Below are 21,255 nucleotides of genomic sequence, written 5' to 3'. Positions count from 1 at the left end.
GTTTGCTTTTTGTAAAACTCTTACCACATTTTAAGTGACATGAACCCTGTGAAGCGCTTAGCCTAGTGTTTCCTTAGCACCTAACAAACCATTCTTGCAGGTGGCTTTAAAGCTTTTAAAAGGTTTATTTGGAACAATAGACAACCAAGGTATAAACCTTGCTTCTCAGCCTTCCCAATGCTGTGACCCTTCAATACAGGTCCTCGTGTTGTGCTGACCCTCAATTATAAAATTATTTTTGTTTCTACTTCATAACTTCATAATGTCATTTTACCATTGCTATGAATGACAATGTAAATATCCTATATACGGGATATCTGATATGCAACTCCTGTGAAAACGTTGTTCAGCTCCCCAAAGGGTCACGGCCCAAAGGTTGAGAACCACTGCTTTAGAGAAACAAAAAATCCTTGGCATCTTCAGGCTCAGGGAAAGAGCTTAGTCTTTCACCAACTGTAGGAGACAAATTTATTTCAACCAGGGTGCCTCAGGCTGGAAATTATTGAGCTAAAGGTAAATAAGTTCCAGATGTATAGAAAGGATCCCAGAGAGAGTCTGTGATACACAGCCCCACCGTCGGGACCCATTTGTCAAATGACCCTTTGGGAAGCGGGATGTTGACGGTACCTGAGTCCTGTGATTGGGAAGGTCCCGCAGACACTGCACCGCACAGGGTGAGTGACTGTCTCTGAGGCTGACAGTTGGTAGCAGGTTGGGATCCACAGGAGGACCAGAGGCTCGGACTGTGCCCAAGACAGGAATTTCTCCTCCTTGATTCCAGAGCTCAACACCTGGGAAACGAGAGCAGGCTGAAACACACTTTCAGGTGGGATCTGCCCTCTTTCTTCCCCTCTGGCTTCGTGTCTGCTCTGCTAAAGAGATCTGAAAGCTGAGACAAGGCTACCTCCAAACTCAGCTCGCCCTGGGATCTGCACGATGTCTAATTTAAGCAAGCTCTTCAGACACCTTCAGCGGTGCCCGAGGATAGTCATGGTACTCACCCCGCGGAAACAGCTGCGAATAGCACTTTCCACGGGACCCAAAGTGCAGCTCTCTCCTACGACAGTCGGGATCTGTAAGGCAACCTCATGTTAGCTGAAGATGTGCCCTAGAAATGGTGCTCATGGCGACGGAGGTCATGCAAGCAACCCATATCATACATTTGAGGATGAAAGAACCATCTCAGGCAAAAGGAAAAAGTGAGTGTCAGGTTTTTGTGTAACGCTTGAGTCAGAACAATGAATAAGGAAAAGCTGGAGAAAAACCACGGAAGGAAGGCAGTGAGGCAGTGAAGGGAAGATGTCTATTGCCTGACTTCTTAGGATCCCAGGCAGTTTTTAATTTTTTTTATTTTCCCCCTGATGGAGGTCTCAGTGACACTGCATTCAAATTTACAGTTTTCCTTTTAAATCCTGTCAAGCATTTTCACATCATCTTATCTGAATACATGTCAATTCCATTACTTGTCTTGCTCCTATGTCAAAATATCTGACATTCAAAGAGGAATGTTTGAGGTTGCATTGTTTCAGTGCATGGCTTTTGGGCTGTAGCAAGGCAGAGCATCAAGACGGAAGGCCATGGTGACCAAAGAGCAGGACGAGAGGCCCAGGGAAATTATATCTCTGTTGACTTCTTTCTTTCATAAGTCCTCCAATGAGAAAGTTCCTAATAGTCCATTCAGAGTCTGTCTTCCTCAATGGATTATGCCTTGGTTAGATCAGGGTCTTTAGGATCCACTCACTTCTCAATGACTGGATCCACCAGTTGGGTACCAAACTTTTAATCGAGATGTCTCTTAGGGAACACTTTCTGCCCAAACCATAATCCAGTCTTTGAAGTGAGGGTGGTAATCAACATTATTGAAAGGAAGGACAGACAGGAAATGAAGTCACTACGTCAAAAAAGAGACACCTACGTGTTTGCTGTGGCATTATTTGTGACAGCCAAGACATAAGAACAACCTAGCTGGGTTTTTTTGACATTAATGACTAGTATCCAGCCTTCAAAAACAGGAAATCCTGTCATTTGCTATAGCACGAATGGAGCTAAGTGAAATTAAAATTAGCCATACACGCAAATACTGCAAAATCTCCCTCAGAGAGAGTGTCCATGGGTATTTTGGGTGTGCAAGTGACTTGTGTGGGAACCGATACTCAGTGCACACCTGTGTTACCGCGATACACTGATGTGACACACCTCCTTCCCTTCCTGCTTTCCTTTCCTTACGTTTTCTTTCCTTTCTGTATATGAAATGGGATCTTGCAGGCTAGTTTCAACTTCCTGGGCTCAAATGACGCGACAACCCCACCTCCAGAGTAGCCGGGACCGCCTTCGTGGTTACACCACACTTAACATCTTTCACACATAATTTTTCTCGCTGTTTGTCTGTCTGTTTTTTTTTTTTGTTTGTTTGTTTGTTTTTTGTTTTTTTCCGAGATAGGGTTTCCCCGTGTAGCCTTGGCTGTCTTGGACTCAATTTATAGACCAGGCTGGCCTCAGACTCATAAAGATTCCCCTGCCTCTGCCTCCCTGATTCCTGGGATTAAAGGCGTGCACCACATATAATTGTTGTTAATTAAATGTTTGGTAAAGCTAAATAGATCAAGAAATCACCGCGAGACCACATTTTGCTCGAGATTAAAAAAAAAAGAAAGTAAGTTCTTTGCATGATTGGGGTCTCAGTCTGGAAGTCCTCCCTCTTCATTACGGGGTCAGAGAGTTTGTTAGATTCTATTTATTTCTTTAGATTTTGTAGATTTTCCAGGGGCTCAGTTGTCTCTGCTTTACACCAGTCCACCACAGTCACTATAGGGAGATTAACTAAGGGACTGCGGACCTCTTGGTATTTCCATGGTGGTAATGGATTTGGTTCTGGTTTCTGTCTGTGCAGATGTGTGTACCCGCCGTCTTCATCTACTCCCACTTGGATGGGAGTCACAGTTTCACATCTGATGTCTTGCCCAGCACAGGCTGTCAGCCACACTGTCTGCAAGCTCAGAAGTAATTGCAAAGACCCCCCACGGAGTCCATCAACTCAAACAAACATCCCCCTAATCAGGGAAGTGGCACTTAGAACCTCTTTGCTGACAATTAGCCAGACAAAAGTCAACAAACATTTTCGTACTAGTAATAAGATGGCTTGCTTGCACTTTAAATTGATAATAACCCTGTCACCAGCAGAGATAAGCGGCTACGTTACTTAGTCAACGCAACAACTCATTTCCCATCTTTTGCCTTCTGAGTACTGGTGAATGTGCTGCGCCACTTAGGAAGAGCTTTTCAACATTCTCCCTACTCTGGTGTCCTTACTCCTGAGGTCTCCGTTCATAGGTAAAATATGAGTGGTGGAAGAGGTGAGATTACTGGCTCTGTGCTTCTGCTACTGCAGTGGGATTCCTACTGTACTGGATTGAACCTGACAATTCCCCTTGAAATATCTATAAAACTTTGTGTGTGTGTGTGTGTGTGTGTGTGTGGTGTGTGTGTTAATTGCCTCTTTGACTAATTTCTTGCAGGTGTTCAATCGAGAAGAATTAAATGTGACTAGGTGGCACCCTGGCAGGGGCAGAATGGCACTCGATAATTAGCATTCCTAAGAGACGATTTGAATCACATGGCGAGGACTGGATTTTCTGTCAGAATCTGTCCTGGATTCCATAATGGAAGTCAATGGGGATGATAATTTGCTATGCAAGTCGCAAATGTTCTTCCCAATAGTCTCCCCAGAAGCCTGCTAATGCACGGTAGGGGGAAGGAGAGTCTGTGGGAGTCAGCACCTCAGCAGCTCACCAACCTTGATTGAATTTGAAACCAGTGGATTTTTAAAATCCCTTGAGACTGGAGCTAACTTGAAGCCATCGGTAGTAGTCACGAGGAAGTGAACACGAGGAATTGTAGGGGAGAGGGAAAATGCCCAGTTCCTTTTCCCAGTTCCTTTTGTCGCCTCCACTTTGAAATTGGCTATTGTAGTCAGTCTGGTGGAATAAATGGACGAGCAGTGCATGCCTCCTCTGGATTTCTACCTGTTTGAGTTCTGAGACCTGAGGTTGTAGGGAAGGAACGTCAACGGTGGTTGTGTGAGACGTGCCTTGGACAGCAGGAAATCTGCAGTAGGACCCATGAGCTGTTGTAACCACCAGAAGAACATTACAGTATTAATACCTGCACCTGGCTGTTTTTTTTTTTCTTTTTCTTTTTCTTTTTTTAGTCAGGTTGTATGGCATAGAGTGAAACAGCAGCTAGAAGCTGATGACTGGATGGAACCACATTAAACTAGGACACCATAAAAACTGGTCCCTGCTCTCCCTTGGCTTCTCTTTTGCTGTGATAAGCACCATGTTGAAGAGCATCTTGTGGGGGGCAGGTTTATTTGGCTTACAGGTGCCTGATCACAGTCCTTTGCTGAGGGAAGTCAAGTCAGGAACTTAATCAGAAGCAGAGGAGGGAGCTGAAGAGGACCAAACCACTGCTTCCTGGATTGTTTCCCATGGCTGGATCATCCTGCTGTCTTGTATAATCCAGGACCACTTGCCCAGGTGTGGCAGCATCTACAGTGAGCTGGGCCCTCTCATTTCAACCATTAATTAAGGAAGTGTCCTTCTGCTTCTGGTATACCTCACTCAGGATGATCTTTTCCAGTTCCCACCATTTACCTGCAATTTTCATGATTTCCTTGTGTTTTTTTTTTGTTTGTTTGTTTGTTTGTTTTTAATCGTTGAGTAATATTCCATTGTGTATATGTACCACAATTTCTGTATCCATTCCTCAACTGAGGGGCATCTGGGCTGTTTCCAGCTCCTGGCTATTACAAATAAAGCTGCTATAAACATGGTTGAGCAGATGTCCTTGTTGTATACTTGAGCATCTTTTGGATATATACCTAGGAGTGGTATGGCTGGATCTTGAGGAAGCACTATTCCTAATTGTCTGAGAAAGCACCAGATTGACTTCCAAAGTGGTTGACACAGGGTATATACTTACAAGTGGATATTAGACATATAACATAGGATAAACATACTAAAATCTGTACACCTAAGGAAGCAAATCAAGAAGAAAAACTCTGGCTAAGATGATCAATCCCCATTCAGAAAGGCAAAGAGGAGGAGGGAAAAAACAGCGAACAGGACAGGAGCCTACCACAGAGGGCCTCTGAAAGGCTCTACCCAGCAGGGTATCAAGGAAGATGCTGAGACGCATAGCCAAACTCAGGGCAGAGTGCAGGGAATCTTATGAAAGAAGTGGGAAATAGTAAGACCTAGAGAGGACAGGAAGTCCACAAGGAGAGCAACAGAGCCAAAAAGTCTGGGCACAGGGGTCTTTTCTGAGACTGATACTCTAGCCAAGGACCACTCATGGAGATGGCCTGGAACTCCTGCACTGAGGTAGTCCATGGCGGTTCAGTGTCCAAGTGGGTTCCATTGTAATGGGGACAGGGACTGTCTCTGACATGAACTGATTGGCCTGTTCTTTGATCACCTCCTCCTGAGGAGGGAGCTGCCTTACCAGGCCACAGAGGAAGACAAAGCAGCTAGTCCTGACAAGACCTGATAGACTAGAATCAGAGGGAAGGGGAGGAGGATCTCCCCTATCAATGGACTGGGGGAGGGGCATGGGAGGAGATGAGGGAGGGAGGGTAGGATTGGGAGGGAACGAGGGAAGGAGCTACAGGGGGGATACAAAGTGAATAAACTGTAATTAATAAAAATAATTTTAAAAAAGAGAAAAAAGTGTCCTACAGACACACCACATGAGGGAGACATTTCCTCAGTTAAGTTTCTCTTCTCTGCAATGATTCTAGTTGTATCAAGTTGACAAAAAGCTAACCAGCTCACCCTTCCTTTCTAATCCTTTTGGCCAAAAAGAATCCTTTAGAGGTTCTAATTGACTAGCTACAAGAGAGTCAAGTCCACTGTGCAGCTCTCAGCAGAGAAGAGGGAAGAAGGCACACCTCTGGATGAAGACCCTGCTCAGAGCATGGTTTTCCCCGCCTGTCTTCTCTCTAGGCATTCCCTCTTTTCTTCTGTAAAACCACACTAAACCCATGAGGCAGAGAATCTCCTCTGCTCTCCTCAGATCTGGCTTTGAATAACCTCTTTCCTTCTAATAATCTTTTTTCTGTCTCTTTCAATTGTAAAATAGTAAGCAGTATGAACTTTAGAGTTCGCTAACAAAAGAAAAAAAAAAACCAAAACCAAAACCAAACCAAACCAAAACAATAACAAACCCAGGACCTTTCTGAAACCAGTTTGGACCAATGCTAAGTGTCCTTTGCTTATTTCGACATTTCCTTATCATTAACCGTGCATAATTGACATTCCACTGATCTGATGTCATGACACATCCAAACACTCACATAGAAACAAAGGAGTAGACTCTACTCTGGGAAAACCTGGACTAATGTTGGAAATTCCTTGTCTTATCCGCCTTAGTGTATGAATTATTTTCACTTTTATTGAGTTCGTCCATAAGATGTGGCTCTGTTGACATTGTCTTCTAGAATATGAGTACTGCTTTCGAATTAAAACTATTTCCTATTTCTTTTGTCTCAGAGCTGAATTCTGTTTTTGTGGGTGACAACATTTATGCCTCTCTATCGCTGCTGAGACCCCCCCCTCCCCAACTCTCACCAGAAGCAACACTTTAACCTCACTAAGAAATTTAAAATCTGCTGCCAACTCGGGGCAGACATGCTTCCTTTGGCAATGATCGGCAGTTACTGCAGAGACCCGTAATTGGTCAAAGTCCAGAAAATAAATGGCTGTTGAGTGCCCAGCCATAAATGGGACATCTTTATTGCCTCCTCCTCAAGGTTCAGGGAGAATCACAAAAGAATATAAGAGCTGCAGGGAATGGGGAGAGAGGCATGGAATGCTGATTTCTGGACACGGCATGGCCGTTGCTTTCAGACTCAGAAAAGCTATCTATGGTCCCCTGCCCAAAACCAGACATGATTGAGACCCTCAGGATCCTGCATGGGGCTCCATTCCTCCCTGAGGATGGATATGCAGTTAATGATTGATGGAAGAGAAAGAGATACTTTCTTTAGTGGCATAGCCATCAGTAAGGTACTCAAACTCTCACCCACGCACCTGTAAACAGCCCTGACGAGACTTGCTGGATCACATACCACATGTGGAGACAGACAGGAAAGTAGAAGGAGGCTGGTTTAGAAGAGGAAGCGGATTGGCTGGAGTGTAAAGGGGACAAGAGATGGAAATGTGTGTGTGAATTCGATTGAAATATCTTATGTACATGTCATGGTGAAACCCATTATTATGTATAATGTTATGCTGATAAAAACATTAAGAAATTTAAATGATTGCTTCACTTAGGAGCTATGAACATCTTGGGACAATGGAGATGAGTGGGGCAAGACAGTGTAAAAGAGACTGTCCCTCCTGTCAAAGCTTCAGTTTGAACAACCATCTCACAAAGATGCCTTCTCAAGAAAAGGTTTCCTTCCAAGGAAAGCAGAAAGAAGCCAATGGGCATGATTGCAGTAGAGCAATAGGAAAGGAGTACCTAGAGGTAGCGCTCAGTGGGTAAGGGTGCTTGCTTTTAAGTCTGAGAACCGGAGCTCAAATCCCAGCACTCAGGGTAAAAGCTAGGTGTGGCCTGTCTCTGCCTGCAATCTCAGCACTGCGGGAGTAGAGACAGGAGGATGGCTTGGGTCTGCTGATCAGATCCCAAGGAAAGGAAGCAGAAAGTGATAGGCCAAGAGGACACATGCTTCCCTCCCCAGTCTGACACACACACACACACACACACACACACACGTACATATACCACTCCTTCTCCCTCTCTCCCTCCCCCCCCCCCAAACATGAAACACCGAAGAAGGCAAGGGGGACAGTTTTGTATAATGGGTGTCATTCTCCCACCAGACTAAGGTAGAACAGTATCTGGACAGCATTCGGTTGGGGTAAAAGGAGGTGGTATGGCAATTTGCAGTGACTGAATTGGTCAGAGTGATATTCAGCACTAGGCAGCCTCACAGCACGTGACACAAGCCAGTGCCTGTGGAAAGAGCCTTTAGATCCACCCTGCTGTAGAGGAGAGCCCGTAGCCCCTTTGAGATGGACTCAGATTCCAGCCTGTATTGTTTCTGGCTAAAGATAGTAGTCTCGGTCTCTGAATAGCTAACTCTCAGTAACAGGCAGACCTCAGAAGGTAAGCGCCGGCTGCAGTGACCCTGGGCCTGGGTAACCTCCCAGCAGTGCAATGGCGACAAGGTTCACGGGCTTCTGGACCACAACAGCCTAGGTATCCTAGAAAGGTTTACTGCTCCCAGGAAAAGGTAGACTTCAAAGATTGGAGTAGCCACTGCAGTGGTTTGAATGGGAGTGGCCACTATAGCATCGCGTATATTTGAAGACTTGGTCTCCAGGGGATGGAACTGTTTAGGAAGAATTAGGTGGGTGTGGCCTTATTGGAAGAGGTGTGTCAATGGGGGTGGGGGTGAGATTTGAGGTTTTAAAAGTCCACCCCATTGCCAGTTAGTTCTTTCTGTCATGTTTGTGGATCAGATGTAATCTGGCGTAGAGTCTGATGCAGAAGAAATCCCATTTCACTTCTACACAATCTAAGGTATCCTAGGTGCCTTATTGTTATCCTTTTATTCCCATAATTTCAGTCTTATTTTCCCCTCATTGCTTAGAAGACCCTGACTCCAGGCAGCCTGCCCAACACCTCGCCCCCCATTAAACCTGAATGATATTTCCTACTTGCCTGCACTCTTCTCCCATCTATCCCCAACAACCCAGCAGGTGTGCCAGCCATAGTCCTCTCAGTTCTCATCCTGCCTTTCCTCCCATTCCTCCACACCTCAGAACAATGCGGCCTTATATTCTGCCCAATCACTCATTCCCCTATACTGAATCCCAGTAGCGATCTATCACCTTCATGTGAACTGGCGGGCAATCCATAGAATCCCATTCATTATTATTGGTCAATTAGCCTTCATCCCTTCTTTCCCTATTATCCTAATTTTAATACTTATTTCTGGCCTAATGGAAAATAAGATCTTAAAATAAACCTAACCTCCCAATCACACTAGTTACCTTAGTCTTGTACACCAAAAAACGAAGAACTAATTTTATTAGGAAGATGGTAATCTCTCCATTGTTAATACTCAGAGATGAGATGCTTCTCAAAATACTCCTTGTGTAGTAACCCTCAAGCTACTGCTCCAGCACCATGCCTCCCTGTGTTGCTACAATCCCTGCCATAATGGCCATGGACTCTAAACCTCTGGAAACATACGCATTCAAGCTAAATGCTTTCTTTATAAGTTGGTCATGTTTTTTTTTTTTTTTTTTTTTTTTTTGCCAGAGCAGTATAAAGACAACTTCCTCCTTGGTCAGTGTGCAGATATCGAAACATAATCATAAGGATCGAGAATAATCAGAGAAACCGTCTCCAAACAGAAAGTAACCAGCTCTAAAGTGACAGGGAGATGGAAGGTTTGGAAAACACAAAATGCCATTTCAAGCAAGCCCATCAAATGGCAAGAAATGGATATAAACAATTCAGAAACTTATCAGAAAAGCCAAGAGAAAGTAAATAAAATAAATAGAAATACAGGAAAAATTTAAAGAACACAATAATAATAATAATAATAAACCACAGTGAAGAGCAGCAAGAGCAGAGAGATGACTATATGGACCCAGGACAAGGGCTTGAAGCATAACATCCCAGGAGAATAAAGAGAAGAAGGATAACCTGGATAAAAAGGCTCACAGGATTTATGAGACAGCAGCAAAAGAGCAAAGATACAGATTTCTGTTAAGATGGGGTAGAAAGACACCAAAGCACAGAAACCCACCAGAAGAGCTATGGCCAACGAGATGGCTCAGCAGACCAGTCATAGTCATACAAGCATAAGGACTGAGTTCAGATCCCTAGCACCCACATTTTTGCTTTAACAAACAAAAGGTACTTTATTTATTCAGTAGAACATAGTGGTTACAATAAAGTAGACTCCCACATCCCCAAATAAATTGTATCCCATCACAATATGAATAAAATAAACACTATAGACAAATGGGTATTTAAATTTGTCTGAAAAGCATGAAGGACAATACTTGTTTCTTCATGGACAAAGAGGGGAAGCACTTAGGGCTGTGACCCCTGCCTGCACAGCACTAGAGAGCTGCCTGAAGGGAGCTCTGCTTACATATGTTGGGTCTCTCCTCTGCCCTCCATCTCTCTCTCCTCAGTGCTGAAGGTGGAATCCAAGGTCCACTGAGCAACATCCAGGAAGCACATGCAGGCATAAGCTTAATGTGTAATCCAAATGCTGAGTTATGTGCCCCCCTTTTTAGTTGCAATCCTTGTCTGAGCATCTTCTGTCTCAATGTTGTGTAAACACTGCTCCCAAATTGTCCCCTGATGTGACAATAAAGCAACTTACAGGCAATCGCTGAGCAGGGGAGAGAATAGGGCTGAACTTCTTGTCAGCCAAGGAAGGAGGAGTTAGAAGAGGGAGCAGGGAATACAGCCACATAGAGGTCCAGGAGAGATCAGAGAAAAGAGCTGGGGCAAGAGTAAGAAAGCCATAAAGTGCAAGTATCTCTGGAATTTACCCAGGGAGGAAGCCAAATTAGCCTAGAGGGTTAAGGATGGAGTAATAACTCCTCAATTATTGTGATGTGAAGCTTGTTTAACAAGTAATATAATAGAGTCTCAATTATTTGAGTGATAGGTTAATGGAAAAAGTAAGAAACAAACACAATTTTATGAAAATAACTTCAACACTCACACCCAATCCCTCATATTTTTATAGCGCTTTTCCCTGAGCACTAACATTTTTAGAAGCTAGGTGTACTGTACACCTGTTGCAACACTATGAAAAACTGAAGGAATGTGTCTCTCACAACATTCAGTTTTGTGCCCATCTATACATTCAACTGATCACAGTCTGAAATGAGCCAAGATAAAATTTCTGCTTCTTAAGTTGACCATTTCAGGTATTCTGTAACCAGAAGGGTGGTTCACGCAAGGTGACACCTTTTGGAGAGATCTCCGGTTCAGTGCAGAAGAAGTAGACATGGGTTAGGCTTGGGTTACAGAAAGATGGATTGATGCTGTAAAAACAGCATCAACAGCAACAATCATAGTTTGATATGACTGACACCAGTTGATAACTCATAAGCATTGGGACTTACCTGCTGTAGGTCTGTTAGTAAGACTCTCAAAACCCTTCGAGTCATGCGGGCTCGGGAATCATCACCTCTCCTATTGTTTTCTGCATAGAGCTGAAAAAAAGCTAGGCACGTAAAGGGAGAAGAAATCTTTCATTGAATCTTTGTGTCCTCGAAAAGCATGTGATTTAAGAAAGCTTCTTTGTGAGTATGAAAGAAATGTGGAGTTATATTCTCTTTTGCTTGTTTATATTCTTGTTTGCTTGTTCCTGTGAAAGCCTTCCAGGGCAGGCCATCAATAATAACCTAGTCACATTCCACCTCACTCCCCACCCCCGGTTATTCCAGACCTCTGTGATAAAGGTTGGTGAATGATAAAATAAGGATCTCATTGAAAAACAAAACAAAACAAAACAAAACAAAACAAAACAGTAATTAGTTGTTTCTGGATGATCTCTAAACTCATAAATTTCAAGGGTATCCAGGGAATGCAAAACCAGAAAGCCTAGATTTTTAAAGAAAACCCTGAGCTGCCCACAAGTGTAGACATTTTCCTTAAATATAAACAAGACAAGGACTAGAGAGACAGCCCAGCAGTTAAGAGCACTAGCTGCTTTTCCAGAGGATCTGGGTTTGGTTCCCACAAGAAGGCTCATAGCCATCTGTAACTCCAGTCGCAGGGCATCTGACTCCCCCTTTTCTGGCTTCAGCAGGCACAGTGCTTCCGTGCTACACAGACATGCATGCAGGCAAAACAGCCATAAAATAAAAGTAAAGAGTCAAAAAAAAATAAATAAAGCCAAACAAAAGCAAACTCATGCTGAGACGTGCTGGAGAGCGAGTCACAGGGATTCAGAAGCCAGCAGACAGGATGACGTATTGGGCCTGGGGGGTCACCGCACTTCACAACACACTCAACTTCTTTGCATGTTACCTCTGTACTTTGTGAGAGGGCTGTCCCCCGAGAGGGCAACCAGCGCGGCAGCCACAGGTCGAAGCTTAAGAACACCTGATCCTGTGCTGTAGGGCCACAGATCACAGACAAGAGTGGAAGAGCCGGGGTCATTTAGATAAAGTGGTTCATAAAAAGTGTAACTATTGATGGATATTTATCGTGTGATGCTATGTTGCTAGCTTCTCATGGTCTCTTCGTGTATTTATGAACTTGCCAGAACAGGCCATGGAGTGAAAAGGATTGTCTCTTCCATTCTTTTGTCCATGAATCACTCAGTAACTATTTACTGAATGCTTGTCTCTGTGTGATAAGCACCGTGTAAGGGCTGGGTGTTTGGATGTGGCCTATCCTGGTGGAGGGGGCAGTCTTACCCATTAAGGGTTCACCTACCTGCAAAGACGAGAATAAAAAGAAAAAGCATGTGTCCCTTCCAAAAACACTCACGGGCTCTACCCTGGAGCCTGATGGCACTCTGCCCCACTAGCTGTGGAGATCTCACCCCTGGAGGGACAATTTGTCAAAGGTACAAGGGCTGTGGTAGATAAGCACAGCAACTGAAAGGCACTCAGAGGCTGAAGGTTTAAAGAGATGGAAACCATGGCAGAATTACTTAATAGTTTATTTATCTATTGTTTGTGAAGTTAGAAAATAAGCAGCAAATTAGGGAAGAAAACAACCACAGGGATTTGCCCATGATTTACATTGTGCTTGCTTCCTGGAGGCAAGCTCATGTCATCAGCATCATTGTCTCCTCCTCCTTCTCCTCCTCCTCCTCCTCCTCCTCCTCCTCCTCCTTCTCCTCCTCCTCCTCCTCCTCCTCCTTAGACTAACTGAGAAAGGGTGGGGAGAACAATCCCAGCTTGGCAAAGGCACGTTGTACACAGACACACACGCCCTCACAATGTCAACTGTTAGTTGTCTATGTGCTGGATAGCCAACTCCATCCCAGCTAAACGCCCAACCAAGCCAAAACTTGATAAGAAGGTGAATAAGAAATGTGGTACCAGAGAGTGAAGAACAAGGATAAACATCTTTTACCCTTCCGAAAGGTAGGGAGACTGCTCTGGAACAGAACTGCATTTGTAGAAAAGAAAGGGATTTCCTGCTTCTAGCCAGGAGTCGCTTGTACCAGAGACACTTAGGAACACTTCTTTATTTCCATTTTGGGTGGGTAATGATCAATTAGGGACAAATGAAAAACATCTTACATGCCAGATCTCAAGGGAATGTTAGACAGAACCAAATGGCCAGCAGCCTGAGATCTTGTTGTGGCCACTTGGCGATCCTCACATCCTCACCTGTCATACATGGCCATGAGGAGACTCAGAGTGAGTTCGGGAGCTCTCGGATGCACTTGAGCTGGGTTTCCCATCCCGGTTCTTTGAAACAGCTCCCGGAGCTCCTGAAAAAGCTGCTGCACTGAAAGGCAGGTCTCTGTGCTTGCCCCCAAACGCCCACACCATAGAACTTGCTGAATCAGGGAGCTGTCCATCAGGTCCACTGCAGGAAGCAAGCAAAGGGTGGAAACTTACTTCTTGATGAGAGCAAATGGCTTCAAACACAGCAAATATCTCCTGGTGTTTGAATGAGACTTTTTTTTTTTTTAACAGTGGCCATTTTTTCTTAAAGAGAACTAAATATGTTCAACATGGATGCAGATCTTTTGTATGTAATTCCGCCATGACTCTTCTGGCAGTCCATTTAATTTTGGAGCGCTGTATCTCATTAAGGTGTGGAAACCCTGTTGGTTGTAGCACTCGTTTTTAAACTCTGCTTTATTTGGGGGTTCTTAAAGCCTCTTCCTTCGAACCCCACAAGGAGAGTGGGGAGAGGGCGCACAGACCCCTTTACTTTTCCCAGCTATTTGGGGTCCATGGGTTCCCCTGGGGCTATTCCAGTCTCCATCAGCAAACACAGCAGGCAGTTCCTTCAAGCTGCTGCATTGAGATGTTTCTCTCCGTCTGCCACACTGTCCATATCTAGTCACTCCAAACTGCTACACTCCACAAGCCAACACTTCATGCCACATTTTTTCTCTCTGGTCTCTCATATTTATATCCCTCAGAGTCCAAGACCCCGCCCCTCTCTGTGCCACACAAGGCAGGCCATTATCAGCTGGCAAAGACCATGCCCCACATGAGACAGGTATCAGCTGTGGACAAATGAACGCCCAAACTAAAATCTCACACTTGGAATTAAAACAAAAACATATTTACATAACATAACTGAGTTTACCAAGGAACCAAAACTTCCATTACCAACAATAGGACAGTTGCTGGGGTGCCATTTTATAGGCTGAAGTTAAAAAAGAGTCAGAAACTTGAAGAATAAGCCTTCTAAGGAAGTTGAAACCCTGGGGTGATGAAGTGGGAGAGGTATTTTTCACCGTGTCCTGGGAAGAATGAACGTTGGCCTTTCCTACTCGAATACAGCTTTCCTGTCTACAGCTTCAGAAGGAACGTGTTGTGTTCGCAAGTGCCACAGCAAAAAATAAACCTCAACAGCACCCTGCAAGCAGTGGCTGAATTACTGGGCCCTGTAGGTCTCTTCCTCAGCAAAATCACCTTTAGAAAAATAAATCTTGGTTCCATTAATATTATCATCTACAGATGGTACTTCATAAAATCAGGGCTATTCACAGAAATGGTGGCTTATTTTTCACAGGCACACACACACACACACACACACACACACACACACACATATATATCACCATCATGTAAAAAGTTTACAAGGCAAAGAATAGAGAGAAGAATGAAATCTAGCTAGCCTATAGTTTCTCAGCAACAGAGGGTGACAGACAGGATTAATAAACACTCCCTGTACCCCCTAAGAGGTGGGGATGTCAAGATCCCCCAAGAGCTGCTGGCATTTAAAATACTTCAGCCTGTGAAATGATAAAGCCCCTCGCTTCTCACTGCTTCGTAAATCACCCTCACAGATAAGGAACCCACCAAGCATAATAAAAATTTTTATTTGTTTTCTCATATTGCTTTGAAGGGAAGAATCTAAGGCATAGGGAAGCAGGTTTCGGAACCGTGCCTTAAATAAAACCTGGCCACAGGTGGCAGCAGCTGTAAACTTTCTTATCATTCATCACAAGCCCCTATCACCTGGGCCTGACATTTGGAATGCAGGGGGTTCTTGTCTTGTGAGAGTTCTAAATTACAGCCATGCAGATAAGGGCGCTGTCCATTAATCTCACAAGATTCAAATAGTGATAGTCTCTGGATCCTGCTACTTGGAGCTCATGTGATACTTTATCTCGGCATTTGGGACTTCTTTTTTTTTTTTTTTTCTCTCAAAAACCCTTGCCCACCTTTCCCATTGCTGTCAGCAAGGCAGCATATAGGTAGATTGCGTACAATGGGCTCCCCTGCCCCCCACCTCTTGTGTGTTACCAGTGGGTTAGATGCACAGGTCCAGCTTTCCTGATCCAGGCAGTTACGTGAGTGGGGCAAGTTTTGCTTTCCTCTGTGATTTGAACAGCACACATCATCGATATCAGATTGTCTAGAGTGTTACGAAGGACTCGTACTTACACTGGCAAAGAGTTTGCACAGAGCGTAATTTGAAGGCTGTTCTGTAGACAGAGTTCTCAATCCTAATAAGAGCACCTGCAAAGAAAACATGAAGCATGGTTGATAAGTTCTATCTCACTGAGCATATCCAACGCCCTGGGAGGGAACCAGAAGGTCCCTACAGCCTTATTTTGTAGGTGAGACAATTAAGATAGGAAAAGACGCGTAGCCATTGCACGGCACAGCCTTTTGTTGTCTTGTGACAGATTTCTTGTCTGATAAGACTGGTGATCAGTCTTCACAGCTAGCAAAATTTAAAACTGCAGACTGTGTGCTCATGCTGGGAATGCAGCTCAATGAAGCTCTATAAGGTCTTACACATGAATTATCTAGTTTATTTTAGGCAGCTGAAATTGCCTGCTAAAGCTGGCTATTGATGGTTCAAAGCAATGGTCCTCTGCGTGTGGCTTCTGCCTCAGCCACATCTGTGTCACCAGGGGCTTGTGACAGATGCACATTGTAGCATGGCTATAGGATGTTTTTTTGGCGCAATAATGTTCACATGACTAAGACGTTGAAATAGATGTGATGTAAGCTAAACTTTTGAAAGCCTCCCATACAAAAAAATAATTATTCATTCTAGAGCAATTGTCTAGGGTGCAGGAACTTGCAAATGACTTGTGGAAACTTTCTGTAGACAACAAGATCGCCTACAGATCTTGGTATCAGCTACCAATGTCTTCTTTTCAGATATATGGATATATGTATAGATTATGGCTCACAAATAGAAACAGAAAATAAATTTCAATCTATTTTTCTGTGCCACGTTCAATCAGTGAATAGTGATTTAGTTCAACACTCTCCTGACAAGGTCTATCAAGGACACCCTACCTTGTTTGCAGTAGTGTAGAAAGCCAAGGGGTAGTTTTAATGCCTGCCATTTTATTTATTGGCTTCAGACCAGTGGTATAGTATAGCTACTCTACCACTGGGCTACACCGCAGTCCTACTTTGTATAATATGTTGTTTTGAAAATATTCACATTCTGGGTCAGTGACACAAATCTAACCAATGTATGCGTTACCTTACATTATACTTTCTTTTCGTGGTGAAAACATATAAGATCTAGTCTTCAAGCAATTTCCAAAAATGCAATGCACTGTTATCTTATTGTCATTTCATTATAAAACAGTTTTTTTCATGAAGTTATCAATGATACAAGGTAAAGAAAGCCTCTTTGAGCAAAATGTTCTGTTGCAACTGAATACTGCTGAGAGAGGCCGGAAGGAAGGGGATGCGCAGCTGAAAGGTTTTTTTTTTTTTTTTTTTTTTTTTTTTTTTTTTTTGAGAAGCCCATCCTTCATTCTCTGAGAGAAAGACTAAAATGAAGGGATGTGATGGATGATGTCTGTTCCTTTTTGAGAGCTGCTGTTTTCTTTATGAATGAGGACCAGTTCACTCACTTAGTACGCGGTAGGACATGCTGTTTTTCTGTCCATTTGGTAGAAGCAAGAGTCATCTGGAAAGAGGGAACCTCAGCTGAGAAAATGCCTCTGTTAGACTGACCTCTAGGCAAGTCTGTGGGGCCATTGACTGGATTAGTGATTGATGGGTGAGGATTCAGTCCTCTGTGGATGGTCCCACCCCAGGGAAGGTGTTCCTGGGTTGTTCAAAAATGCCAGCGGAGCAAATGAGGTGTTCAGGAAGCCAGTAAGCAGCTTTCCTCCAAAGCTCTACTGAAGATCTCGCCCCGAAGTACCACCGTGACCAACTTGAAGCTGCAGCACGAGATAAACCCTTTACTCCCACAGGCTGCCTTTGGCCATGTTTGTTACAACAACAGGAAGCAAGCTAAGAAAGTGGGGTACAGAAACTTTATGAATAAGGAACTTTGGATTGGTTAGACCTCTTGAGCAAAGACAAAACATGGTGTAAATTATGGAAAGAGCCATCCTTGCATTTTGTTTTCTGTGTTTTGAGCAACTTATACATCAGCCATTTTCTGTGATGACAAATTTTAGCCCAATAGTTTATAACCACAATCATCCTTCTGAAGCAAATGTTTTGCATACAGCCTAGGCTCTGAGCTCAAGACTGACATATTAACTCTGCCAAGGAGAAGGAGTCTTCAAATTACAACTAATTTCAAATTTAACATCAGCTGATTTCCAAGATACAGGGCATTAGGAATAAATGGGCTGCTGTGCAGTGGAAATTTTGTGATTAGAAACACAGGCAGTGTTTCAGCCTTTGCTAAGTGGGCCCCCAAAGGGAACCAAATAAAGAGCAGTTCAGGGGATTTCATTGACTCAGCATATGTGGCAAGAGAGTTATTGTAAGATTTTGTTTGTTTCTTTGTTTCTTCTCCAGGCAGCAACTGGGGTATTTAAAGGGTGAAAAGGCAGTATTTTCTTGATCATACCTGTGTGGGTTTCAAAGTCCAAGCTCTCCTAATTCTTTGGGGGAGAGCTAAAACTTCTTTGAATTTAAGGAGCTGTCAGTAAAGCTCACCTCACCAAGGCCTTAGTGCAACAAAATTTAATGGTTTGGATTCTGGTGAGTGCAAAGCCAAAGTTAGTGCCATCAAGAAATAAAAGAATACAGAAAGATTTATTGCTGACAGGAGATAAAGAGATCATGAGAATTATGGTTAAATAATGTTCTCCTTGAAGAAAGAAAGCATGAACTTTTATCTGGGAAGGGCAGGACATATTTATATATCTATATATATCTATATCATCTATAACTCTATGTCTATATATCTATCTCATTTGAAGGGCGGCCATATTTTTGAACATGTTAAAATCATATTACTGACATATTTGGTTTAAACATACTGGTCTAGAAGGAAATATGACATTTACATTTTTGGGCACGCTTACCCCCAGATGTGGAACAAACACATTTTTGAAAGGCTAAAAACACAGAGACATCTGGATGTGCTCATCTGGTGTAATAAAGATGGCAGTCAGGACTGCCTCTAGGCGTGCTCAATTTTCATCACAAAATTTTAGCTCATGATGCCAGAAGGTCCTGTGTAGGCTGCTGGGGAAGAATTGTCACCAGCTGCAAACCCTGTATGCAACAATAGTGCCTGGCCAGGCAATACTAACCCACTGGTGTAAAAGTGTCACATCTGTTATAGGGCTAAGCGATTGCTTTCTGATAGAATATTAGGCCTGCTTCACAGGAAGCAATTCATATTTGCTACTGTGAATCCAGCTGAAAAATCCCATGGCTGAGGAGTTCAACAAGGGAATGCTGAGCCAGGCTAGATTCATCTTTGCAAAGTTAGAGCATACCACAAACCTCACTCCTAATTTAACAGCTGGTTATCTGTATTATAGAAGTTTCCACATCTGCAGATTCAATCAGGTGAAGGATCAAAAATAATCATAAAATTGCATGAACACAGGCTTTTTCTTTAAGTTAATTCACAAATAATACATAATAAGAACTAGTTCCATAGAATTTATATTTTATTAGGTATTATAAATAATCTAGGGATGATTTTCAGCATGGGTCAGAATATGCCCAGTTACATGCAAATACCATGACATTTTAGTATGAAATCTAAGCATTTGCAGATTTGGATCTCTGGGAAATCAGAATCAATTCTTTGTAAATACCGAAGAACAGCTAACTGTATATTAATTCAACAAGAAATACATAATCATGAGTCAAAGACCCATATAGAAATAGATGTGAGCTCTGCTTATTGAAAAAGACAGTGTATTATACAAGCGAATTACAGATCCCAACCTTTGCTCTGAATCTTTTGGGATTCAGCGTTTCCTTGTGCTTTAAGCGTGCTTACTTTTCAGACAACATTAGAAAGTGGGAGAAGTCAGGAACATCTTAGCCTCTGGAGAAAAACACACTGAGAGTAGAGCAGAGCAGAAATAATTTATGAAAGTGTGATTCTGACACATTTTGTTCCCCTAGAAATCAGCGGGTTTCTGTGCCCTGATTTCTCTCTGACGCATCAAGCGGATACAGAGAATCAGCAAAGCCAGGACTTGCAGGCCCCCAGCTGCAGCTCCTGTGGAAGGGGAGGCATGAAGCTGCACAGCCATCTGGCCAATCATTCCTGTCAAGTGAGGCTTTGCAGCGTCATCTGATGAAGTTATGCAGCATAACGTGGCAAGCTGTGATACAACATACCGTGGAGAATGAGTTAGTATCCCAGGTGACCTGACGCCAGCCCCATCTCCTCGAGACTTTGAGATATATCCTTACAGCTCAAGCTATGAACAGGCAGTTTTAGGTAATCAAAGCTATAACAATACACACTGTGTGTATTTTTGTTTATAGGAGCAGTTTGAGAAACAATTTTGTTCTTCAGCCCATCCTTGTTTTTGCTCAGCCGCGTCATTGCGTTTATTTTCCACACGTATCAAGGTGAATATGATAATATCTCTTTCAGTTTCCCACCTTAGTTTGATATCTAGAAATACACACAGTAGGCTAGGGGGCTTCCAAACACGGCCTGAGAAAGCCCTACTGGTGTTGGCTGGGAACTTGCCAACAACGAGCATTCCCAGACTCCACCCGAAAACACCAAATCACAAACTTCGCAGGCAGAAGCCAATAGTTAACAAGCCCCATGGATGCATACTGAATTGAGAAAAACTGCATTAGGGGCAGAAAATTGAACTGTAAATGAGTTATCCACTGCTTTGTGGATAGCATGTTGGTAGAAGGGCTCATGAAAAGACCAAAGATAACTTGAAACATTTATATTGTTGTTTTCAGTAAATAATACGAGATCATAGACTTTCAAGTCAAACAACTAAGGTTAACAGTCTATATTTGCTAAGGAAATAAAGTTGCAAATAAATTCAAAACTAAAAATGCCACTAACGTCTCTGGGGCTTTGGGCATCTAGATGTCTAGAACCAGATAGATCAGTTTTCCCAGGTCCATTTACCAAATATTTATTTAGTGACAGCTAGGGATCCTTTTCTCACTTTGGATCCATGTAGGACTGTGAACTTAACTTGATAATAAAGCATTTGCAGAGATGTCATTTTAACAGGATACAAGATTTTGGGATGATAATAGTAATTTAAAATATAATTATATTGATGTTAAGTTTTTTTGTTAAATTATTTCTGGTAATTTGGAGACAACAGATCAAATATTTTTTGCATGTTATGTACTTCTGATTAAAGGAGAGAAGATCATTTTATTCACCTAATAAATTACTTTTCACCCACAAATTTGCCTTATCTTTACTCTGTGACTCAGAAGTCTAAAACCACATTTGTGGTTTAATTTTTGTCTGCAAGCTTTGTCTACAGACTAACAATAAATACTCACCTTGCTTACCTGGGTCCATCTCACAGCTTTCCTGGGATGATGGGACAGATGGCAAGATGGTCCTTGTAACTAGAAATGAACCAACGTTTTCTGCAGAAGGTTTCACAGAGGAGGGATGATGGATGAGGGGCAGCCAATGAATCACTCACCTGTGGAGCGGTGAACACAGGTGTTCAGAGAGACCATTACATCCCCTGCTTGAGGGACAAAAACAAGGAACATTGGGATAGAAGTTGCTTTCTCAGAAAACCAAGAATGATTAAAATAGGCTGATACTTAAAAGCTGGAAAGAATTGCATTTTAAAAGTGAACTGAA

The 21,255-nt window shown here is 43.0% G+C and overlaps 1 protein-coding gene across 1 annotated transcript in view; it reads right to left on the bottom strand.

Moving 5' to 3' along the window:
• The window catches only part of Dytn (dystrotelin), a 45,811-nt gene extending 24,853 nt beyond the window's left edge, over positions 1–20,958 (bottom strand). The window contains exons 1-7 of the mRNA XM_055616271.1: positions 20,940–20,958; positions 15,639–15,713; positions 13,395–13,596; positions 12,076–12,161; positions 11,166–11,266; positions 1,002–1,073; positions 628–791 (exon numbers count right to left, since the gene is read on the bottom strand). Of these exons, the coding sequence (XP_055472246.1) occupies positions 628–791; positions 1,002–1,073; positions 11,166–11,266; positions 12,076–12,161; positions 13,395–13,596; positions 15,639–15,713; positions 20,940–20,958 (719 nt within the window). The remainder of the gene's footprint in view (positions 1–627; positions 792–1,001; positions 1,074–11,165; positions 11,267–12,075; positions 12,162–13,394; positions 13,597–15,638; positions 15,714–20,939) is intronic.
• Between the last annotated feature and the right edge of the window lie 297 nt (positions 20,959–21,255).

This window comes from Psammomys obesus, unplaced genomic scaffold (assembly GCF_907164565.1).
Source record: "Psammomys obesus unplaced genomic scaffold, mPsaObe1.curated_primary_1811, whole genome shotgun sequence".
Classification (NCBI taxonomy): domain Eukaryota; kingdom Metazoa; phylum Chordata; class Mammalia; order Rodentia; family Muridae; genus Psammomys; species Psammomys obesus.
This window is presented reverse-complemented; position numbering and strand designations above follow the sequence as displayed.